General features: G+C 42.3%; 1 protein-coding gene across 2 annotated transcripts; it reads left to right on the forward strand.

Moving 5' to 3' along the window:
* The first annotated feature begins 88 nt into the window (after positions 1 to 88).
* LOC308406674 (segment polarity protein dishevelled homolog DVL-1-like) lies at positions 89 to 24,386 on the forward strand. 2 transcript variants are annotated; one of them, XM_080897824.1, is made up of 15 exons: positions 89 to 524; positions 5,253 to 5,322; positions 8,934 to 9,055; positions 11,589 to 11,707; positions 15,114 to 15,252; positions 15,621 to 15,714; positions 15,862 to 15,931; positions 16,048 to 16,187; positions 16,638 to 16,714; positions 17,147 to 17,214; positions 17,339 to 17,416; positions 17,526 to 17,660; positions 18,214 to 18,381; positions 18,508 to 18,723; positions 20,704 to 24,385. In XM_080897824.1, exons 1-15 carry the CDS (start codon positions 355 to 357, stop codon positions 21,222 to 21,224), a joined length of 2,187 nt encoding a protein of 728 aa, XP_080753950.1. In that variant the 5' UTR covers positions 89 to 354; the 3' UTR covers positions 21,225 to 24,385. The 2 variants fall into 2 exon arrangements, with proteins under 2 accessions (XP_080753950.1, XP_080753951.1); XM_080897825.1 differs by lacking the exons at positions 89 to 524; positions 5,253 to 5,322; positions 8,934 to 9,055; positions 11,589 to 11,707 and adding an exon at positions 14,573 to 14,730 and having other exon boundaries at positions 20,704 to 24,386.
* Positions 24,387 to 24,930: the final 544 nt, after the last annotated feature.

Genomic DNA, 24,930 nt, shown 5'->3' on the forward strand with positions numbered 1-24,930 from the left:
ATACACCGCTAGATGACAGCACTGTCTAACCAATTAGCTTGTGAAAAATAGCAATATTCCCAACTCCATATCGCAAGGATGTGGACTGTCCCTTCCTGTTTTAGTGCCGAGAGAGCCACCGTACCGACTCACACTGGAGCAGGAATACAGGCACTCATAACGCGATTATGCCTGGATTTTCGCTGTGTTTGTCAAAGGCACGGAGTTGTATTTTCCGTCGCGGGCTATACAGGGTTATATATTAGGGAACGCTGCTATGTTATTCTCCGGGTAGCTGGTAACATAGCAGGCCTGTTTATTGCGCTGCCAACCCTTTTTGCTTTCCCATGATTGTCCTCCCCTTTTCACACTCTCATGGCGGAGACTAAAATAATTTATCACATTGACGAGGAGGAGACTCCTTATCTGGTCAAACTGTCTGTTCCTCCGGAGAAAGTCACATTAGCGGATTTTAAAAATGTCCTCAACAATCGGCCGGTCAACAGCTACAAATTCTTCTTCAAATCCATGGACCAGGATTTTGGGTAAGTGGCTACTGTCGGCGATCATTATTATTATTAGCCTGTTCGTGTGGCTCATTTGCTATTTGCTGCGGTGTGTATTTACACCTTTTATTACAGCTATCATTATAGGCAACATCAAACGATCCCGACTGCCAGATTGCTACATGTGCGCAAAACTATATAGAACCGTGTCTGTTTCCATGTCTGCTCTTGGCACCTGCTCATTATTACAGGCTACCCTGTGCTCAGCGGAGGAGACACTTGAGGGTTTGAAGTTGTACCAGATCTGTCCAGAGCCCTAATGACGCAGACCTGCGTGCATTACACAGAGCCAGACCACTGCTTCTCATATTAACCTCAATATATTAACCATGTGGAATATGACTGTCAGAGCAATGCTGGCGAGGTCTCAATATTCAACTTCTCAGATTTCGTAATGGTCTATTTCCCAGTACCTGGTTATAATTTTAGCAGGGTTCGAAATAACCATTAAAAATATTTATTTATTAATGAATTATATGGTTGTATTTGTTTACTAACACATATTGTGCACTGCAGGTGGATCCCAAGGCAATTTGGGAACCACATGGCAGTGATGGTGACTGTGCATCATCTTATCACCTTTCTGAATAATTCTTCTAACAGCATTCAGTCCTTAAAGTAGTTGTCTCGCTAAATTTTCTGATCAGCATTGTAATATATTGTGTTATTACAGAGCTCCTAAGGAAAACATCAAAGTTAAATAATGTGTGCTGGTGGTGCAGTTGTCTGCCATCTAGTTATATCCTACAATTCACTGGCTTTTATCATTTAATGTTATTATGAGAGAGACATGGGTAATTTAATTTACTAATGGTAATTATGATGTAGATTGTCTGTAGAAGCAAAATAGGGGGTGTTGATGGGGACAGCATGCTGGGTAAAATAACGGTGTACGCAAAAGATTTAAATGTGAATATTTTGTTATTTATCCTACCCTAAAAATGTAGTTACCTTCACTTCCTTCACTGAATGTCAGAACAGAAATATTTCCTCCATGTTTTAGTCTTGTCTTTCTTTTTTTTTTCTGCCCCTCTTTTTGTCAACCCATCCTGGTTTTCAGGCGTTACACGAGGTCTACACAGCTCTCCAGTTCTCTCGGTCAGCAAGATCAACTTGTGTCAGGCCTCTGCTGAGGATGACATATTTGTGTCAGTGACTGTTCTCATTCCAATCTGAGGAGTCATACACGGGCCTATGTACATTTGTATCTAGCAGCGTAATCGCAAAAATGATTTGAGGAAATGCAGAGGCAGGCAGTGTCTACAGAGCCGAACGTCATGCATTTCCACTGCAGCCTGACCTTGTGAGGGAAACTGGCTCTTCCTGGTTGCAGGCTAGTCTTGGTGCGCCGCTTTGTCCCCAGGCCTGGCTTCCTGCCTGTCTTGCGCTGCAGGCCGGGCTGCTCACTGGGCCTCAGGTGATCGACAAGCAGATTATGGAAACAAACAAAGCGTGTTTGCTCTCTCCACATAGAGACATGACTCCAAGTTGCTAAACTCACAGCCTCGTAGATTCTTTTCCTGCATATGCATTACAAAGCATAAAGCACACAGTCATATTACACTGTGAACTGGACAGGGTCGAGTTCCATGTAGATATTACAAAGGCATTTCTACAAGCATTCCTGCCTTTGAGTTACGCTTGGATATTCAGGCTCTGTGAGTCCAGTGCCGTATGGTACTGGCACAGTATGGAAGCAAACTCAGTCAAAGGCACAGAGGAAAGCAGCGCTTTGTGGTAGCCGTGCTGGCTGCACTGCATACACACAGACAGTATGGCTGCTGGAGAATTAGCAAGGGAGGAATAAGACTGCTGAGCAGAGAGGGAAAACATCAAATCCCTTGCAGTTATAGACAGTGTTTGAAATGTAAATGAGCAGTCAGTGCAAGGTTCTCTGTAGTAGACCCCCTGGTGCGCAGGGGAGAAAACTGCCATTTTCTTATGGGATTGCTGAACTACATTTGTGTTGGCCATATCAGCTCTTTAAGGAATGGCCACACAAATTTGATAAACGGTTTGCGCCCCGGCCGCTTCGGCTTACCGCGGTGAACGTGCCGTTTCAGGTCCCTTTGGAATTGCATGGAAAACGTGTAACTAGGGGATGTGGCATTTCCATCCACAGAACAGAGCACAGCAAATTAAGCAATGAACATTTCGTGTACACATTTCATACTTCAGTTGTTTTGTTTGTTTGTTTTTTTTGTCAGTAATATTCATTCGCTCATCCATATTCATAAGACAGGAAGCTAATTGGCTGGGTTGTTTTGAAGCAACCCACTTGGTTTTTTTGGAGACTTCAAGGTGATGATATGGCGTTTTGTCATTGCCACTGGTGGTGAGTGGGTTTGAAACCTCACTATAATGCAAGTCACAGAGGCGCTCTGGAGCTGAGGAAGCAGCCAAGCTGAAGGTCTGAAAGAAACAGTCTTGTTTGTGCCTCAGAAAATAGGGGGCTGGTAAGGGGATCTTTCTCCTGCTGTAGTTAGAGGACAAAAATCTGCAGCTTTTTGCACAAACGCACTCCCGTCACTCCTTGCTTGCTTTTATCATTTACAGATTGTGACAGATTTGAAGGTGATACCAGAATCTGATGTCATAGCATCAACTGCAATGATAACAATCACATACTGAACTGAAACGTATGAACTTTGTGATTTTAAGCGTCACGCGCCATTGACAGTACACTTGCTATTATTACCAGCTTTACACATGGTTAAACTTGAATTGAGGTGTTTACTGAGTGAGACCCGGAGGCATATTGAAGTCAGTCTGTTCACAAACTTGTTTGACTACAAATATTTTGCTTCCCTGTTTAAAGTGTCATTAGCATGAGCCCACCAAAGTCATTGGATGGCTGGTCTGAGGTGGCTGGATTCTCCCACCTCTGGTTTCTGTTCTAGGCTGCAAGTTAACCTAGCCCTCCTCTGTCTTTCAAAGCATAAACAAACACATCTAATCTTTCCCAGCTACACAAATATCACCAGCGGCGGAATATTCCACGATCACCGGGGTAAATCTAGTCATTATCCTGTGAAATCTGTTAAGACCTATTTAAGCTGTCAGCCCTAAGAAGTCAGATCTTTGACAGCAGCCCACACCAGACACATTGCTTTCTAAACAGGGTTTACGGTGTGTGTGTGTTTGTGCGTATATTTGTGCGTCTGTGCTTAGGGTTCAGAAGTGAAACTAAAGCAGGTCCTGATATCAGATGGAAGATGTTAAAGTCATCAGCTGTTATCATTGGAATTGCGTCTCAGCTCATATCTTACAACACAAAGCGAAAGTATTTTGCACGCCAAAAAGCATAAACTACACTTGCACAGGTCAAATGTGTGAATGGAAATCCTTATTTTTGTCAAACTTTAGGAAGAAGCAATCATTCCTATTTTATTTATACAGGCCACTCCCACATCCTCACAAGTCACTGTACAGCTGGTCATGCAGCTTGAGAGAGAGGATGCAAACACTTCCTACCTAACGAGTGGCCGGCAGACTCGGCCCTCACCTCCCTCCCTTTTCCTCCCTGAGGTGGAACATGCCACAGCAGCAGACTCTGTGGTCGTCAGTTCCAGCCACAAGGCTACGTTATCTCTGTCCACCACTCCCAGCAATGCAGCTCCCACAGCGGCAGTGCACACAAAAACACAACTAGCTTGGCTAATCATTTCAGTTGCAGGGACGTTCTGGCAAAACAGGACGAGAAAAAAAAGCTGTAAAGTCGCTGTCAGAGACACCGCTGCATAAAATCGTCTTTGGATTTCCTGCTGCTCTCAAGTCATGCCTCTCCCTTTTTCATGTTCAAAGCCAAGAAGCTTACGTGAGATCTCCACAGACTCAGAAATGCTTAGTTGCTGCCTTTCCAGGAAAATCCTTCTCAAAAAACAATCAACATACAACACATAAAGTCATCCAGGGAGTTACAGTGGAATCTGGTAAATATATTAGGATGTTAGAGCCCCGTGACTTGTGTCAGAGTGTGTTTTGCCAGATCGTCTCCTGCCCCTCAGCAAGCTCCAGGCCTGATCTGTGTGACACAAGCTGAGCAGGTGTGGTGACGGCTTGCTGCTGAACTGTTTCCCAGAGGGTCAAAGGGTAACTGGGAGGTATTTTTGTTGGGAATTTACAGCCAAACTGAAGGAGGCGCTCGCACAGGATCACCCTATTAATACACGCTTGACGCCTCGTTGTCGCAGTTATGAGGCATTTCCTACTCTATCTATCTATCTATCTATCTATCTATCTATCTATCTATCTATCTATCTATCTATCTATCTATCTATCTATCTATCTATCTATCTATCTATCTATCTATCTATCTATCTATCTATCTATCTATCTATCTATCTATCTATCTATCTATCTATCTATCTATCTATCTATCTATCTATCTATCTATCTATAGTTCTCTCCCTTGTAGGCAGAGCTGTTGTTACATTGTTGTGCTCAGGGTAAGTGGTCTGATAGCCATGATATTTATAAATCAAGGATAGAAACTGAATGCAGCACCACCGCTACTCTATGAGCTTGCTTCATGCTACAAAGGGTGCAAAGCTGATCGAAAACAATGTTGAAAACGTGGCTTTCAGTGCGTGAATGTCACTCAGCGTGGGGCAACATTGCAGGTCGACCCATGCTGTGTTGTTGAGCCAACTCTGTGTCCGACCACTGGTTAGTGAGCCTGACTGTATCTGTCTGCCTGCTCCCTAGGGTCGTCAAAGAAGAAATCTCTGATGACAACGCCAAGCTGCCATGCTTCAACGGGAGAGTAGTGTCCTGGGTAAGTGAGATGGATGGCTCATCCGTGTTGCCCCTGTTCACCTGGCTGTGTAGTCTCAGCTCTATGCAAAGATATGTGGAGCACCCATAGATCATGTACATATTAAAATGCAACGCCTCCACATAAGTTATCAAACACTCTTCACCTTAAGCTATTGTTCATCTGTGCTATAAAGGTGTGAGTGAATCCATTAGATATTAAACCAGGCCCTGGTAACAAAAGAGCTGGTTTAGGTTGACCATTAAAATGACCATTTACTTCAGGGGGGGTCAAACATACACCCATGAAATCCATTCAGTGGTGCAGTCAAGCTGGGTGTCTTTGCAAAGTGTAAAAATTGCATAGAAGTTATTAATAATTATAGTTTTACAATGAAATCTCAGCATTGTGAATAGAGCTGATGATGCTACTGGAGTGGAAATTTGTTATTATTTTAGCTCATTTGTAGATCACAAGCTGTTTGAATGATAAAAGCGTTGTTTAGTTTAGCTTTGGTGCCTTTGTAGATGCATGGCAATCAGTATGTTGTCATTCACATGTAATGATAGTAACAGTAACTAAATGTGAAAGAATATGAGACATATTGTTGGAATTGCTTTGGTTTTTCTGAAGTTATTCATCTCTTTTGTACATGGATGGTAATTTACAGTTACTTGTACTTCTTTATGAACTATATGAGTTTGATAGCCCTAATCTGCTGCAATCCTTTGGCCACATACACTGTGTATTTCTAGTGTTTTTAATTACTGAAGACAAACAGCACCGTGAACCCATGTCTACAGAGACAATAGGCTATGCCAAATTAAATCAGTCTATCTTTATTAGAGAAGGATTTACACCTTAATCAGTCATATATATATATATAGGACAAAGAACGTCTGTCTCTAAATATTGATCCAAAAGTAGCAGCAAAGATTTATAAATTAGTTTGAAGGTCTGTAATTTAATTTGCTCAGTGTCTTTTTGTTTTTTTTAACAATGTCTTGTATAGATCGTACTTTATTGATCCCTATGGGGAAACTCATTATTTTTCTTTCCGCTTGGGGAGGTCAGAGGTCAGAGAGAGCCACATGGTGGTGTTTGTGTACTTGTTAGCGACTGTCTTGCTCAATAACACTTAATTGTTGTCGATACTCTCTCACAATAGCCTCCACTTGTGATTAAGTATGGTCACAGTTAGTCAACTGTTATATAACAGTTAGTCCTAATATGTACATGTTTCCTCATGATTGCGCCACATTTTATTTAAGTCCAGCTCCCGTTTTCACAAATATGTGTTGCTATTCAAAGAGCTCTCAGCAGACTGATTTGATGATTTTACACTTTATTATGTTTTCTTTCTTTCTCGTTTATCATTTTAATGTTAAACTTTGCAGGTGAAGTGACTGATGTATTCGTTTTAGAAAGAAAATCACAATTTGTGGTGTCGCTGCACAGCATTTCCTCTGCAGTCATTATTTCTTCCTTGTTAAAAAATTCTTGTGATTAAAACACCTGCACACCGTAGGTTAGCCACACATGCTAACTGGACTTATTATTCTAATAGTTATTCAGACAATAAATCAATTAAAAATATATTAGATTCCACTAACTAGACTACATATACGGTGAGGTTGATGTAGACTTATTTTTCTTGCATGTTTAAACATTTCAAAAGGAAGGAAAATTTCTGTGCTATTAAACTTAGTATAAAATGAAAAGATAAACATTTGCTCGTGGGGCAATGTCAGATCAATCGTAATGCATTAATAATTAAGAATACTGCCTATGATGCTGGGGGAGCTGCAGAACCTAAGATGGAACATGGCTGAAATCATTTTACACTCATATTCGAACAATTTTTAAAGCTACAGTTTTGGGACGTTATTATGTAAATTGCCGAAGAAGTTTGTGCTTTTGATTATTTTATTGGTGATTTTAATGGAATTTAAAGACATACCCAGGGAGGGTCCTTGCAAACCAGATTGGGCTAGATTGAAATACTCTGTAATTTATCTGATGTGCTTTTTGGAATATGTGCCGTATTTGGGCCGTCAGAGATTCTGGCTGTAATATGAAGATTAACCTGGTCCACATATTTATGTCAGTGTGATTAGCAAGTCCAGTGTTTCCAAAATTAGTTACGTTCATTAAGTTAATTTCAATCATATATATTTAATCTCTGTAATATTCTGGATATTTATAATTGAGCTGTTTGTATATTAGAGTTTTTTCTTATATTTTGTGACTTTGTAATATATTGTATTATTTAATTTAGTTAAATCTGTTACTGTTGTTCTTAAAGCAACTGTAACCACATCATTTCCTTTGGAATTATTCTGATTCTGATTCTGATTAAGGCCTTAGATAAAATAATCCAGTGTGTACATTTTAAAGTATTTGGGAAAAAATATATCAGGAATTCTCTTCAAGGTCTACCATAAAAAACTCTCAAAGCCAGAAGGAAAATAATGTAATAAATGCATCCACCATATATGTCCTATACTAGCATCTTTACACTGGCTGCCAGTCGGTTTTTAAATTGATTTTAAGATTTTATTATTTATTTTTAAGGCACTGCATGGGTTAGCGCCTTCGTACCTTTCTGATCTTTTAAAGTTATACACTCCTTCAAGCTCACTGAGGTCTGCGGACCAGAAGCTCCTAGCTGTCCTGAGGTCCAGATTAAAGCATAGCGGAGATCAGGCGTTTCCTGTGGCTGCTCCTAAACTCTGGAACAAACTGCCCAGTCACAGCAGGACCCCCCCCCCCCCCAACATTAGACATTTAAAAACCTGTTTGAAAACCTGAAGTTTAAAACATTTTATTCTCTGGCTTCTCTTTCTTCTCATTTTATTTTTCCTTTGTTCAATTCTGTCAGCTTGTCCTATGTTTTTATGTCATTGATTTTTCTTTAGAATTACAGCATTTTGGTCACCAGCCGCTGTTTTAAATAGAAACAAATTTCTATAAAACTGGAGATCCAAGGACCAGAGAGAAATCTGCTCCTTCTTAGGATGTTTCGAGAAGAAAGCCAGCAAGTCAGTACACGGCAGGCACAGAAGGTGATGGAAATTGCAGTAACACTTATATCCGTTGTAATGGAGAAAAGAAAAGTATCCCACTCTTTATTTGAGAATCGAGTGGCACCATAGCGCCTGTGAACCCCCAGGCTTGCATTAGAATAATCACAGCCCACAGAGTTGTTGGGCTTTCCTCGCCTGTCTGCTTTAACTTTCATTATTCTGGCTCAGATGAAAGGATGGGTCATTGTACATCATCCTTTGTACCGACACTCAGCTGAGTAAAAGAACAGAAGTCTTTTAAGTTTCTAAGTAGCTTGCAGTGTTTCTCAAGTTGTATAAGCATAGCCAGAAGTCATCAGTAGGCCTTTTTGCCACATCTCAATTTCACAGCCTCCCCTGAGTGGACTCGCGCTTAAGAGACGTCTGTCTCTGAGTTTATCTTTGAGTTTGCGTGGTTACAGAGTTTCTTTCTTCTAGTTCTGTGTCCACACTATGCAGCCTATAGAATACAATAAAATATGCACGGTATAACGTGTGCTTGTCTTTGACCTGAATATGTCTAATCTGTAATGAATAATTTTGTTTCCTCCAACCTGTCTTTTTCAGTTGGTCCTGGCAGAGAGTGCACACTCTGATGGAGGATCTCAATGCACGGAGAGCCATCCAGAACTTCCCCCACCCCTCGAGAGAACAGGGGGCATCGGGGACTCACGGCCCCCGTCCTTCCAGTGAGTAGGATGATTGCCGCTCGTCATGTATGCACAATTACACACACTCGTGTAGGCAGATGTATTCAAGCACGCAGCCCTGCGTACCGGTTGACCTTTTCATTTCACAGCACGCTATATGTGCTAATCAGAACGTGGAACGTGCCACAGAGTGATTTATCGTCACAGGCTCACATGGGGAGTGTAGACGGTCGCTCCGCCGCTGTGTGAATATAGTATGTGCTAACACTACAGTGTGGGAATATGCATAGGCGTGAGTATTTTTCCCACTTGGGTATATATTCCCGCCCACACAGCCATGGAGTAAGGCGTTACTCCGCTCGTCTATGTAAACACGATGCGCATGCTGCTTGGGCGGCTGATTCTTGAAATAGCCTTGACAGCATAAACCTCTTCAGGCAAATACTGGCACTCAAGTGAGGCTCATTGTATTCAGTCACTAAGAGCATTCATCCATACTCTTAAAAAAAAAAGCACATGTGGCCTGAATCATATTATTGCTTAAGCACTCAAAAATTGAGATTTTCTCAACGTTATGGCTACCTGAGTCCAGACTTTGCCTTAAAACCAGCAGATTTAAAAAATATAACTGTAATCACTAAGGAGAAGTCCCTTCCTAAATATAGCCAAAAGGGCTGGGGGCAGTGGAGGCCAAGAGTCATTGCCATTACAGCACTAGAGCAATATAGCTGAGGCTCTATATTGAGAACATGCAATCTGTCATGTCTCAGTGTATCTCTTTATCTACTGTTTGACATCTCAGCTCTCTTTTGCCCTCTATGGGCTGCTCACTCCTGTTTGGCTGTCATCTGGCCTGATGATGTTATTGTTCCCAGCCAGCTTTGACTACCGCCACCTTGTGGAAAAAACAGCAAACTGTCTGCCGGCCCCTTTACCCGCCCCCTCCGTGCCTCGCTCTCTCTTTCTCTTTCGCTCTTTGAGTCAGACAGCCAGGCCTTTTTACAGCATGGTGAATTCCCTATCGCGAACCTCCCCTCTTTCTGAAATGAATCCAGCCTTCCCCCCTGTACCGCTGTCTGCAAATAGCTAGAATATTATTACCACATCATTTTCTCTTTGTGCTTTATTCATGCATCTCGTGTTTGTCGGCATGAATGGCTCTATTTGATGAGCACACACAGAATAGGTGTTTTGGTCTGAGAATGGACACACTGATGTGCTTCTGCTCGGTAATCCGGATTAGCAGACATTAAAAGCACCCATCTCCATTTCCCAATGGGAGGGGGGGGCTATTGGCAACAGGGAGAGGGGGTGGTAGGTGTGGGGATTGAAAGGGGGTGGCATTTGTTCACAGCTGGAGCCTAGCGCCTCGGATAATCTCCCACCAGAATAGCAGATCCGTCGGCTGGCTGGTGAGCGCCCTTTGACAGGTTTTGACAGGGCTAACAGCGAGGCAGTGGCCACCGCATCGATCACCACATAGCTTTCTAATCAGTTCCACTAGAAATGCACCTGAAGTGTGCATCTTCACTGATTTTTGCATACATGCACTGACCTGTGCTGGTGAAGCCGGGCCCAGGTGCACCCATTAGTACTCTGTAGCACGCGCATGTAAGCATGCTCAATTGAGCGCTTCATCCCGCTGAGTGAACACGGCAGACACGGCATCCTGTCTGCTCCTGAGATTTTCATTTGCATTGGTCAGCCACACGTAGGCACTGAGGTGTGCGAGAACATTGTTTTCAAACGAGGAATGATGTTTGCTCACAGGTTTGGTTTTTTATGCCTCTTTTTTCTGTTTATACACTTTGATTTTGACTGTTTGTGCGCGTGCACTGACATTTACGCAGGTGTGATTATTTAGGTATTCAGGTGTCAGATACATGTTGCATACGTGCCTAAGTGCGTGTGACTGACTGACAGGGTTGAGTAGAGTTCTCATCGGGTTCAGGTTTCCTAGGAGCCCGGTGGCAGTGTGAGTCCCTTAACCCTCGTGCCTGAGGCCACGGCGTCTCCAGCCCTCTGACAGAATAACAATCTGCCCGCCAGCTCTTCCAGAGCCCCCAGACTCCTTCCAGACCTCAAGTACACACAGGCCGGCTTATTGCTCAGCCCACACCTGATCTACCACTTCTCACTTTTTATGCGATCTGTCATTCTCTTCTCTGTCTCTCTCCCAATCATGCTCCAGGCACCATCTGGGCTTTCAATAGGTCTCATTAATGCCAGTATTGTCCAGAATGGCTCCCTCTCAGGGTATCTGGTCATTAATGACACTTAGTGAAAAACACATCACATACCACCGAACAATGAAATTGCTATTTTGGCCAGAGGGACTGAATTTGAAACAGAGTCATGATATGAGTTGCATATTCCCCTAAGGTTGGATGGCAGGCATACAGATACTATAACAGACAGAAGTATACTGTAGCTAGGGATTATGTTCGGGAGTGTTGGTCTCAGGCTGGCTAGAGAATTCATTTGAAACACTTTCTGCGAGGCAGACTGAGATACTCTGTGTTTTGTACATCATTATGAAGCTGACTGAAGTTTTCCGATGCGTGTATTCCAGTGCCAATGCAGTGAGCAGTCGTGACGGCCTGGACACAGAGACTGGTACAGAGTCTCTCCTAAGCCACCGCAGAGAGCGAGAGAGAGAGCGCGCACGGAGGAGAGCTCGAGAAACTGAGCGTGAGTATTATCAGCCAGGAACAGATGGATCCCAAAAACGCAATTATCTTGTCATTTCCAACTTATTACTTTTCAGTACCTCTTCATTTAACTCTCATACTCCGCACAAGTCAATCACCAAAAAATGTGGACGGGAAGTAGACATGTATGAAAAAAGGTCCCTGGGGCTCAAGTGGTACATGTTCAACTGCAGCTATGTTAAAGCAAAAAGTTCACTGTATGTCAGCGTTTTTGGAATAGTTGGCCAGTAGTTGTCTTTCTTTTCTGTTTCTTCTGTGGCTCTCAGGTCTGAATTATAACAGGAGTCTGTTGCAGTCACTGTTGAAATAAAAAATGCCTCCATTCCATCTGGAAAAGAAATTGATTGGATCTTGACTTTAAAAGCTCCTGAGAACTGTTATCAAGTGCAAATGCATTTGCTTTATTGTGCTGACATTTGACTACAGCAATTTCTATTACAAGCTCTTCGGTAGGAGAGGCGCAGCACTTTCCTGCTCCTTCGCAAGAACTCCTATTTGCAGGCTCAGTGTTTTCAGTAAGGGAGGCTGTCTGTGCTATCCACAACAGAGAACAGGAAGGTTTTGCAGTGGTTACCCATATAAGCACATTGGCGATCAGTAGAGGTACCCGCTTTCATCCGGTTTCTGTCCCACACAGGTATTTTTGACAAAATTAGTTGGTTTTTTGGCACCAAGTAATAAACAATCGCAGTCTGCCATTGTTTTCACTGACAGCAAAAATCACTGTGCTCTTCTCTCTCGCTTTCTTTCTCTCGCTCCCCCCTTCCCCTTTGTCCTCTCTTCACAGCAAGCCTGGCTCTTTGCATCCTGCGCTCCAGGCTCATTAACTAAATACTCATTAATTTATGTGGTGCAATTAGCATCACTGATTACGTTGGGGTTGTATGGAGGGCTGTAGATGGGGAACAGATTTATCTTAGCAGACTATCTGCACATGAGCATAGCCAGTGATTTCATCGTGATCACGCTGGTGCACTCCATGATGATGCTTTTGACTTGGCACAGACATATTGCTGCTGCCGCTGCTGCTAACAGCCAACTGAACATCTGTTGTTTTTTGCATGTGAGAAGGATCACAAACTCAATGAAATATACATTGTTATCCACCCCGTTGTCTGTGTTTACTGACTTCAATCCAATCTAGAAGCACATATACTTTCCCGGAGAAACTCCAAGAGGAACTGGTTCATAAATTTGTGTAACAAAGTCCAATTAAGTGTAATTCAGCTTTAATTTCACCGAGTGACACAGCGAGGCGTAAAGACAGATACCTCCTCCCACCTCTGTGCCTCACTGCCTGCAGCATCATCATCAGCAGCAGCAGGAATTCCCCTGTCACCTTATACACATGCGAGCGTTCCTCGCTGTTTTACAAAGATCGGTTAAAATGTTCAGACTTGTCAAACTATTCTCTCTCTCTCGTCTTTCTCAGTTTTCTTTCCTGCGCTGTAGCATTCAAGGATGAATAATGGAGCAGTTAAAAAATTTAAGAGGGAGAACAGGTGCAAGACTACCTCATGGAGTTATGGGATATGATCTGTTTTAAGGCTGCCAGGTGTTCTGTATCTTAACCAGTTGTATTAGAGGACGACTGTGGCCAACAAAGGGGGGGGGGAGCGTTCCCGTGGCATTAAATGTTATGCTGTACAGAGCCGTCAGGATTTCAAGGCTGAGGTCAGAGAAGACACAGTTAAGCCTGAGCACTTATGTTTGTATTAAAGTATTACACAAAGCCTGCAAAACAGCTGGTGAACATAAACTACTCTCTGTTATGAAAAAGTGTCTTCAGCTCATTTTCCTGTTCTTGTTGTATTAGGGCTGCAAAGCTTTTGTGATTTCAATCACTCGACAGTGCTTTCACCTGAGGAAGGGAGGGGAGAAGACAGCTTATCGTATAAAATCACATATTATTTTCTCTCTGCTTTGGAGGATACCATTGTCTGATTGGTCAGAGGCAGATTAACAGTCATTCAACAGTTGCGTGCATGAGAGTCAGGGAGGAGGTAATACTTTCTCCTCACTCTCAGCTCACTTTCTCTGTTCATTGGAAGAAGGCGTGCTGTCAGCTGCGGTGAGAGGGATTCGCTGTGTTATTTCCCGGGATGGTGTTGGGCTTTGGAATATTTTCTATTGTTTTTTGTGGTTAATTTAACGCTGGTGTTATTTTTCTGTTTTTCCAGAGTTATGGATAGTTGGTTAAAATAGGGAGGCTCTTGTTTTTTGAAGCAAGGTGACATTTTTATTTAATAGGTGTAAGCTTTTATAGGCTGGTTCTGTTTATGAGCGATTCTCATCAAAAGGCAGCTCGATTGATTATAGAATTATTTAGACTGCATGTTTCTCTCTTTAAAGATCAGAGTTCACACAAAACAGTCAATTGCTGGAAGTGTCACAGCTTTCGGAAAGGTCACGATAATGCCGTGTTCAAAGTTTCGCATATTCATTCAAAACGTGACTTTGCTGTTGAGTCATAGCACTCGCTTCTTGTTTTACTACACGTCACTCTTGATAGTTTGTCGTTTTGTGTATTCCCTATTTCTGGCACTTCCTCTATTGTAGATAAGCTGTGAAGTGTGTCAACAGCCAGCTGGTGGGCATAGACTGACTGGGGCTCAGGCTTTTTAGAGAGCAGCTAGCACAGACGGAGCAGAGCACAAAGACGCAGATTTTTCAGGCTGGCTTGGTGAACCTGCACACTTGCTTTTTGTTTGTTTGTTTGTTTTTTTGTTTTCTCTGGCGCCAGTCAGCAGAGTGCGAGAGGAAATATGTTTGAGTGAGTCTTAACACTGGATGTCAGGTCCCTCTGCTGATTGAGTGTTTATGTGCAGTAGCTCGTCTTTCAAATGAGCACCCTGTGGGCGGAGCTAGCGATGGGAACTACTACATTGCTGGAATGTTTTGCTTGCTCTCGGCGAGTACGTTGGCTACCACGCCCTCTTCGCCTTGTGAGACCTTTTCAGCCAATCCGCTGTTACCCTGAGACTGCGCCACCTCACTGCCAATGTACGTATGGAGACAGACCTGGTAGTTTTCCTCTGATGGGAGGGCACTACTTTTTCTTGGTTTTCTGCAAAGTCTACAAATCCGTGTACTGTATTAAAAAAATGCGTTTATTTTTCATTTTTATTGCTACATTTTTTTTTAATTCATGTTATTCCACCTGCAGGAGGGTCTAATTGAAGATATATTTCAGTTCAATGTCCACATCTTCCTGAGATCACAGTTTAATGCTTGTTGCAGATGATTTTTGTTTTGTATTCCAGCCACTCTCATTAACTCCTTCCTTCCTCGCCTTCTGGTTGCTCTCTTATTCTCACTTCACCCTGCAATGATGACCCCCCCCCTCTCCATCTGACTTACTGCTGCTGTGCACTTTTTCTCTACAGTCCCTCGCATCAATGGTCACTCCAAATCAGAGCGCACTGCAAGGGACTCGGCCATGGGTTACGACAGTGCCTCAGTAATGAGCAGTGAGCTGGAGTCCAGCTCATTTGTCGACAGTGAAGAAGATGAGGATGCTAGCAGGTAAGTTCTTCTCCAGTTTTGCCATTGAAACACTTAACTTGGTCGCTTTGTCTTCTTTCTGATGTGATTTGTTGTTTTTCTTTTCATAAAAGCTGCAAAAACAGTGAAGAATTTGCAACAATAAATCAGACTTAACCACTTAAACTACAATCAGATATAGTGCGTGTGTTAGAAATTCATTTAAATAGGAATAGCAAGGCTAACAATTTATTATTTTGTTGAAACTGTATGTGTGTACATAGACCTTCACAGAGTTTTAAGGAAAATTCCCAATGAATATACTAAATAGCTTAAATTGCTCACTCTGGCCTTATTCATATACCCTATTTAATATTCCATCTTTTCCTTGATTTCACTTTCTTCTTCAGGCTCAGTAGTTCCACAGAACAGAGTTCGTCTTCACAGCTGATGCGCAGACACAAACGGCGCAGACGGAGGCACAAAGTGGCAAAGATCGACCGGGTATGCACCTCTTAAAACACATCAGTGCCCCTGCTGAAAGTGACATTGACACTGAGTGCTTGAAACACATGAATAAATTGTTTGAAATGGGCTTTTTGCCACTTTTATTCACAATATGCTCACTGTAACCTCTTCTTCCTTTACCAGTCATCGTCTTTCAGCAGTATCACAGACTCCACGATGAGCCTAAACATTATCACCGTCACACTAAACATGGGTAAACCTGTTGCATCCATGCCTATTTTTTAACGTCATAGAATTTAATGTAGAATTCATATCAATACCAAAGCGAGTCTTTGTAACTGTATTGATCCCCTGCTTTAATCTCAACAGAAAAATACAACTTCCTTGGTATCAGTATTGTCGGTCAGAGTAATGACCGGGGGGACGGCGGTATTTACATCGGCTCTATCATGAAGGGAGGAGCTGTAGCTGCTGATGGCAGAATAGAACCTGGAGACATGCTACTACAGGTACGCTTCCATAACGAGATATTTGAACTGGTAATAATTGTGCCTCGAATTTGCTGTTGCAGTGACAACATCTCTCTGAGGTTTTGCTGCATGTTAATAATGACGGTTGTATTTAGTTCCCTTGTTAAACTCTTATGTAAAACTTGGAATCCTGCCTCTCTTTTCCTTCCCCATCCTTTGTTCTGTTTGCGATGGACGCTTCCAATTTGTTGTGGCCCCGATACAAACAGTATAGGTTGTTTTATGATTGTGGGGGTTTATTCCATCAAAAGGACCTTAGGATTTGCAGCCATGTGAACCCCTAAAAGAACAGCAGAGATTAATACGTGCACAGTATAAATGCATAAACGCATCGAAGTTCTCTTCAGAACTTCAAAATAATATTTTAGTTAGTAAAACATGGTCGAGAAATGTAAAGAAATTACATTGTTGGTTTTGTCTGTCAATCAGGTGAATGACGTCAACTTTGAGAACATGAGCAATGATGACGCTGTGAGGATCCTGAGAGAGATTGTTTCCAAAACTGGGTAAGGACTCTTTCTTGGAAGATTATTGAAATCAGATGAAATTTAATTAATATCAGAACCAATGTGCTGGTGAGTCATGGGGCTGTATAGAAAATCAAAGGATCTAAATAAATAGGAAAAGCTAGTTGATAATGCTGCTTGACCGTTGGACACTGCAACTTTTCCTGGAAGTTGACCTTTCGTCTTTCTTAGTCAGTGTCGACTGCTCATCAGTAGAATGAGTAGCTGACATTAAAGGATTTATAGGAAATGAAAGCCATCGATGGCTTTCACATTTGACAAGTTTGATTATGTTACGTAAAGTTATTCGCAGTAGAATGACAATGCGCAGTAGATTATTCAGCTTTGGTGTTTTTAAAAAAGGGAACAAGTACAGCATATTTCTGTGTATGATTTTTCTAAGAGTAACATTTATTTTCTATGTATATCCAGTCCCATTAGTCTTACTGTTGCCAAATGTTGGGACCCATCTCCCCGAAGCTACTTCACCATTCCTCGTGGTAAGACAGACAGTGTGGTGTAATATTTGGAGCAACGCAAATGATGACCTGATAATGTTTAAACCATACCGTGTTCACTTTGTCCTATTTATAAAAAGTTTCTCGTTTTGTTTTATTTTCTCAGCTGAGCCAGTGAGACCCATTGATCCTGCAGCCTGGATTTCACACACCACAGCCCTAACTGCACCTTACCCTCACTATGGTAAAGGTTACCTGCTGCTTTGTTCCAGTATAAAAGGTCACTTCTCAGTAACTGAACTATAAATAATGAGGTCACAATGATCAAAATTGTTTCTCTTTTTCCATCTCAGAGTTTGATGACTTGCCTCTGTCTGTAAGTAAAACAGATATGGCAACTATTGTCAAAGTGATGCAGTTGCCTGATTCTGGCCTAGAGATTCGAGACAGGATGTGGTTGAAGATCACCATTGCAAATGCTGTTATAGGTGAGAAAATCTACCCAATGCAGAAATTTATATAGAAACAGTGGCTGTATTACTGTAAACAATGCTGGTTACTTGGAAATGTGCAGACATGCATTGCATGCATAGTGATCGAAACCTCTGTGCTGAGTGTGGGCAATAAAAATAACTCAGTAAGGCTTTTTTTTTTTTCTTTAAAAAAGGGAAATAAAGAAATCAGTAGGTTTCCTAGAGAGCACAATATTAAATTACAAGACTGAAATCAATTCAAATGCATGGTATCTAAAAATATAATTTTTTAGGTAGTTTACTCTTTCTAAACACAACAAACAACATCATATAAGTATTTTTTTTCAAGTCATGTAGACTCGTTTTTTTCTGAAAAGCATTAGCATCGTAGTTCTAGCATTAGCTCCACTAACTTCATTCAAAGGTTTTGCAGCATTGTGCTGCTTGCCCTAACTATTGCAGTTGTGGTTGATGTGTGGTTGCTGCATATAAGTGGTATTTTTAGCATCTGTTCCACGCATCAGGGAACTGAACTTCATGTCCACGTGTGCATTCTTTGCCATGCTAGGTGCTGATGTAGTGGACTGGCTGTACTCCAGAGTGGAAGGATTCAAGGATAGGCGCGATGCGAGGAAGTACGCGAGCAGTCTGTTGAAGCACGGTTACTTGAGACACACTGTCAATAAGATCACCTTCTCTGAACAGTGCTACTATACCTTTGGGGACCTCTGCCAAAGTACATCCACTTTTCACACCTACATTAATTAAGCAGCTCACACATTTATGGCATTTTCTTTTTAAATAGAAGGATTATACTAACTCTGTCCCTCTCTGCTGCTTTTTTTTCCCCTCTCTCCTCAAGACATGGCCTCACTCAATTTGAATGAAGGATCCAGTGGTGGAGGTTCTGAGCAGGACACTTTGGCACCACTACCTCCCACTAGCAACCCCTGGCCTCTGGGCGGGCAGCCATTCCCCTACCCTCCTTTCCCCACTGCACCCCCGAGCTTTCCGCCAGGATACTCAGACCCATGCCACAGTTTCCACAGTGGGAGCGCAGGCAGCCAACACAGTGAGGGTAAGCAATAAGGAGGGGCAAGACGAGTTTTCCATCAGCCTATCGTTGATTAATATAATATATTCGCTCAACATGCAACACGACATTAATGAAGTCTTTCTGGCATATTAACGAATGTCTGGCTCATGCTAATGTTAGCTTTACTGGCTCTCTGGGCAGGAAGTGGACATTGGATTGCATTATTCAATACAATATAAATATCTGTGTTCTAAAATGCGTCCTGTATTGTCAAGGTCAATCATGAGCATCTTGAGTCATGCAGCGGACAGCTCTGCAGTACTGGGTGTGTACACAAAACAGATCTGATCAACCATGTGATTATCAATCACCAGCTTGAAATGATCAACACTAAGTCCATGTGTCTCCATTAGTTCTTGAATGATCTTTTGTTTTGATTTTTGAATCAAAATGTGATGGTGCTGCATGGTTTTTGTTGTCTGCGCTGGGGCGGTACGTATAAGTAGCTGGCAGGGGTAATGTTGCTGTATATTTTTTACTACGTAGCCCAGACAAAAGATGTGAAACTATATATTACCATCTCTCTGTCTTATTTTCATTGTTTTGAGTGGCTCATCCATATTTTAATTTCGCCCAGTTGCCATTCTTTCGGTTAGTTTTGGTTTCGTTTATCAGCAAATTTTGGGAAGACAAGTGACAAATAAATGTCATGGTTTTCTTTCTTTGGGAGCGTTCAGTAAAGAGCAAGCATTCATGGTAATGAGTGCATGTGTGAAATCTTGGGGACAGTTTCTGCATATTTGCATATAAAGGATCAGTAACAGCCACCGGCGTTACGTTGGTTTGGAGCTAACGGGGGAAAGTGCACTAGGACACGACAGGTAGTAGAGGAACGACTGGGCTGGGAGGTGTGTGTAATTCTGTTGTTCCCTCTGTTTCTGCTGGGCAACGGTAGACTGAAGGAGGAGGTAGTCCCCGGACACTGGGGGAACCGGTAAGCCTGCTAACCCCCTCTCCTCCTCTGCTGCTCTCTCTATTTTACCATTCAATCTTATTCTGCCACTCCTCTCTTTCTCTTGTGCTCAACGTTCTCCACGTCTCATACTGTAGCTTTAAGGTTTTTGTTGGGTTTTTTGTTTTTTCTCTCTCTGCCCGTCCCATAATTTTTCTTTGGTCCATGTGTATCCTGTCTGTGACTCTCCTGACGTCCGATTCTCCCTCTCTGTGCCTCTAGGCATGCATTCGTACTGTGCTGGGAGGTGCATGATGCAGGATGAGCACTCTGAGGCTTGTGCTATCATTCTTGCTGATAGGGGGCAATCATGCACCACTTTACCCAGTGCTGTTGGGCTCACTGTGGAAGGGGAGGCGTGGAATGTTTGATTTTGCAACAGTGTGATACACCTCCATTAGTCTGATGCCAGCAGTGTTTATTAACAGCATTGAGAGTTGTGACACGTATTATTACTGAGAAATTGACAACACGACAAATACGTCATTCTGCGTTGTTCATCAAGTGCTTTGTGGTAATCTTTCTGATGCAGGTGTGTCATCTTTATATTTATGATCTTTGACTGTTTCAGTGTTTGTATGAATATAAGAAAAAGCCTTAATATCAGTTGCTGCATCAGAATTTGGGGCAGAAATCACTGAGATAATCATGTTTGCCCTTGACTGACTTTTGCTAGACTGCATAACAAAAAATGTGGTCACACCTTAAACAAAGTGCAGTAATGTATTTATTAACATTGACACATTTTACTGTGTTTCAAACACGAGCACCTTTTCATGTTATGCTTAATTCTGGTGGAGTTCAAGAAGTCTTTATTAAGCTGATGTTTAATGTGTGACCTTTTGTCTTTGTTTATCGGTAGCCGGTCGTGAATCATCAGTAGCTGATGACTTGCAGCTGCTCACTGTGTATTTGTGGGTGTTTTATATTCTATTGAAGTCTTAACCTGTTAATCTGTTTCTTTTTTTTTTTTTTTTTTTCTTTTTTTTCCCCCCCCCCCCAATCAACAGGAAGCCGAAGCAGTGGATCCAACCCCAGCGCAGGCAAAGGTAGACGTTCATCCCCACAGGAAAAGGGTCAAAGGTCAACATGCAGTGAATCAGAGCCAGGAATCCGCGGAGGGCGGCGTGGTGACAGATCTGCCAGTCAAATGAGCCATCACAGCCACGCCATCTCTAGCCAAAGTCACGCAAGGTCAAGTCTCAGCCACAGTCATTCACACAGGAGCCACCCTGTCACACAGAACAACCACCCCCCGTTCACCTACAGCCACGCCGCCTTTACTCAGCCAGCTCCAGGCTCCTGTGCCCAGAGCGAGCGAAGCCATGCCTCCTCCTACGGCCCCCCAGGCTTGCCTCCCCCTTATTGTCTGGCCCGTCTGGCCCCCAAGACCTCATTCAACAGTAGCACGCCTCCTGGAGCCCCACCTGGGAGAGAGTTAGCAGCCGTTCCTCCTGAGCTCACCGCCAGTCGCCAGTCCTTCCAGCATGCTATGGGCAATCCCTGTGAGTTCTTTGTTGACATCATGTGACAGAACAGTGCCTTTTTAACTCAGTGAGCACAAAACAGCTCTCCCTGATCCCTTTCAACCCTGTTCTCCTTTTTCCTCTCAGTCTTTTGACCATCTCTAAACTTCAGAATGTAGACACTGACTGGCCCTCTCCACAGCCCCCTGCTGTCTGTCCCTCTGATGTCCAAGCAAAGGAATACAGGCAGCAAGAGCACAACAGGAGTAGTCCTCTCGCACACAAGCAGGGGTCCTCTGGCTGAAAACCCTCTTTTGTATTGACGTGACGTGTACAGTTTGTGAAACGTGAGTGGTATTCAGTGTACTGATTTCTGTAAAGATGCCATGCAGACATTTTTGGGAGTGTGTACTCTACCTAGGATATTTTCTGTTCTGCGCCTTTAAGCTGGCTGGGCCTGGATCTCAATCCCCCAGACCCAGGCCAATAACTATGGCCTACGAATCTTTTTCTGGACATAAAACTCGGACTGGAACACCTAACTCATATTTGTGTATAATGCTACAGTTTAGCACATTACTCTGGCCCCACTCCCCTTATGTCAAGGCGCTGCCACTGGCGTATTTAAGCTCTTACCTGCCAACTACTAATAACGCTAACCTTGATCAGTTCACAATCCGAGGATTTCCATAAGGGAGACCCTGTAGCCAGCCTTTAGTTCGACTAGGCTGCATATTGCATGACTGTCTCACCTGCTTTAAAGAAAACGTATTCATTCATTTTGTTTAAAGTATTACCGTTATTGGGGGAGGAGGTTACCTCTTTCCTATGTTCTAAAGGAAGAATCCATACACTGGAACATTTTCGTGATGTTATTTATGTGATCCTTTTGCATTGATGGTGTCATACTTTGTCTACTACGAATGACTGACCGACAATCAGGCATCACTCTTTATGAAACGGTGGCCATTTCTCAATGTCCTAGGTGTGCTTTGTCGAATGTATCATTATTTCTGTCAGTGATTAAACCCTGACACCCATAACACTTAGTTTAAACATGTTTAAAGATCAGCAGGATTGCAAACTTTGGACACTCACAACAGCAAACTGTGAAAGCAAACTCAAAGGTTGATTAGATAAAGTAGTTTGACAAAAGCATCAGGTTTGTCTCCTTCAGTTGTGGACTTTGTTGAAAAGTCAGTGTGATAAAAGCCAAAGCCTCACATTGTTTGGTGGACATGGCTCTTCATACTGTTGAAGCTGTCACTTCTAGTTGTTGTGTTCAGAGTGACTTCAAGGGGAATCCTGGCTTTCAGATGGTGATCTCCTTGCAAAACAATGGCAAATCCCTGTTGTATCTACCTAAAATATAGTTACAAGAGGGAAATAACACACACACTAGTTTTATGAGCACTTTCCCATTTTGTCCTTCCCTCCCTTTAGTATGAAGCACTGTTTGCAATCAAAGCTTTCTCTTTAATTTTCTCTAAAAAAAGAAGAATAAATTGTAAATAGAAATTTATTATATATATATGAATAAAAATATATATGTTCAAAACACTGTCTTCATTTTTCACCTCACCTGGAGACTGAGTGAAATGCCACTAGGTGGAGACATTGTTTTGTGTATATTATTGTACAAACTATACATTTGACTGATAAAATGATAAAAATGCGATTTGAAAATGTGCTTAAGGTGCCGTTGCCTGTTTTAATTCGAAAGCAGTATCATGCATTTCAAATGTATGACACAATCTCGTGGGTGGTTGGTGTTCATGACCGGCCTGTGGTCAACAAAACAGTCGCCTGAAGAATAGACAACCATTTACAATTATAGCCGAGATGGGTTAATATGTTGCAACAAAGTTTTAATGTTGGTTTTGACACTTGACAGTTAACACCCCTGAGTGGAGTTTCCAGTACACCAATTACGTGTACTTTCCCAGTGGGCTGGTGTTACTTGTAAAACGGCTATACAACAACAAGCCGACTGTATAGTACAGACCCCCATCTACTTGACCCACAACCACAGCCGCGGTTGCTGAGTGACGTCACACACCTACATCTATGGTGGGTGTGTAATAAAAATGCTCGTCAGGAAGGAAGTGCTGTGTAGGCAGAATAAGTTACTCTACTAGAACAGCAGCCCCCAGAAGAGCGCAATGACCTGTAATCGCCTTCGTGCTGTTTGAAATACAGGCCAACGGGTAAAGTGAAAACGTGTAGTCCCACATTAACAAAGCCTTCTGCCATGACAGTTCCAGGTTGACTGACTCTGAAGCTTATGTCAGCCTACATGCAAATATGAGCGCACACTCATTTACCAGCAGATTGTGTTGCTAAACTCCTTACCGAACAGCCCTGAAGTATTTCCCGAGCCGCTATGTAAATTTGGGACGGGGTTTTACTGTGCTTCATTGCTGAATTTTTTTAAAGAGGAGGTTGAGGAGTAAATGTGGGAAGGGTTTCTTAGGGTGCGTTGGCAGATGAGGTACATACGCAGTCTCACACCACGCGCGCACTTTGACGTGACGACGCTATCGGTCGAGTGTGATGCATTAGAAAGTCAAAGGCCTCGTCTGCGAATGTCACGAAGTATCATATGATAGTGAGATGTTACAATCATGACTCAGCAGACAAACGTTATGTGCGTGTATTTATTTGGTTCGTTTTCCCCCCTTCGCACTTAAATTGTTAGTTTGAATTTAAGCATGAAGATGAGCTAGAAGATCCCCAGATATGTAATCACCTGACACCTCATCATTTGTCAGCAAATTCCCAGTGTTTTCCCAAACTCACACCACTTACTGTAAGGAAACGGTTCCTTTTTCAAAGGAAGTAAGTCCTGCTGAGTTTGGGAATCGCTATACACAATTGAACAAAGGCACCTGAAAACAAAGGTCACTTTTAAAAGCACCACTTTCATTTTAGAAGAAATATTCTTACAACACTTTTAATTTCATTTTCTACCTGAATATTTGCCACGTGTGTTGTCTAATACAAGTGTTAGCCACCAGACACATAATGATCTTCTGAAGAGTCCGTGAGGGGGGGAATTTCGAGACATTTTCAATGCCCTTTAAATAAACTTGTGATTCTGGGCATGATGTCTTGTCCTATGACTCATCTGTTAAATAACAATGACGCGTTCTCTGTTGTGAATAAAATCGTATTTTAACAATTGTTTACTTAAATTAAAAAAAAGTTTTATGCTGTACATTTTCTTTAATTTCACCTCAATTTTGCATTTCTTCAGTGTATATTGTATGTATACTATGATGCCATGACTCCCACGAGGAAGACAATGGTATTGGCATCCTTAAGCTTTGTTTATAAAACCGTATAGACAAAATAAAGTCCAGGAGATTAAGTAAAAATAAAAAAAATCCCCCTTTATGACTGTTTCCCCGTTAGAGACAAAACAGAAAAGTTACGATGAAGATAAAATCCCTTTTATTTCTATTGTAGCGTGATAACAAAGCCTTTCCACGACAGGTAGTTAAGTCTAATGCTTTATTGGGAGACAATATACTGCGTAAATGCACTCAAATAGAAGCAAAAGCTTCTAGAAAGTAAAGCTGCTATTTGAATTAACTTCACATTTGCAGGTGGAGAACTTGACTGTGCTGTTGTAAACAGGAAATCTAGTTTAGCCCTAGTTCAGACAGTTCTATGAAGAACAGAACAGATTTGAACGGTCGTTCAAGTTTGAAGGCATGCATAACACGACATTATCACGGCTTTATTTGGTTACTGGTAGAGGAAAAGAAA

Source organism: Rhamphochromis sp. 'chilingali' (assembly GCF_963969265.1).
Source record: "Rhamphochromis sp. 'chilingali' genome assembly, chromosome: 12".
In the NCBI taxonomy this organism is placed as follows: Eukaryota; Metazoa; Chordata; class Actinopteri; order Cichliformes; family Cichlidae; genus Rhamphochromis; species Rhamphochromis sp. 'chilingali'.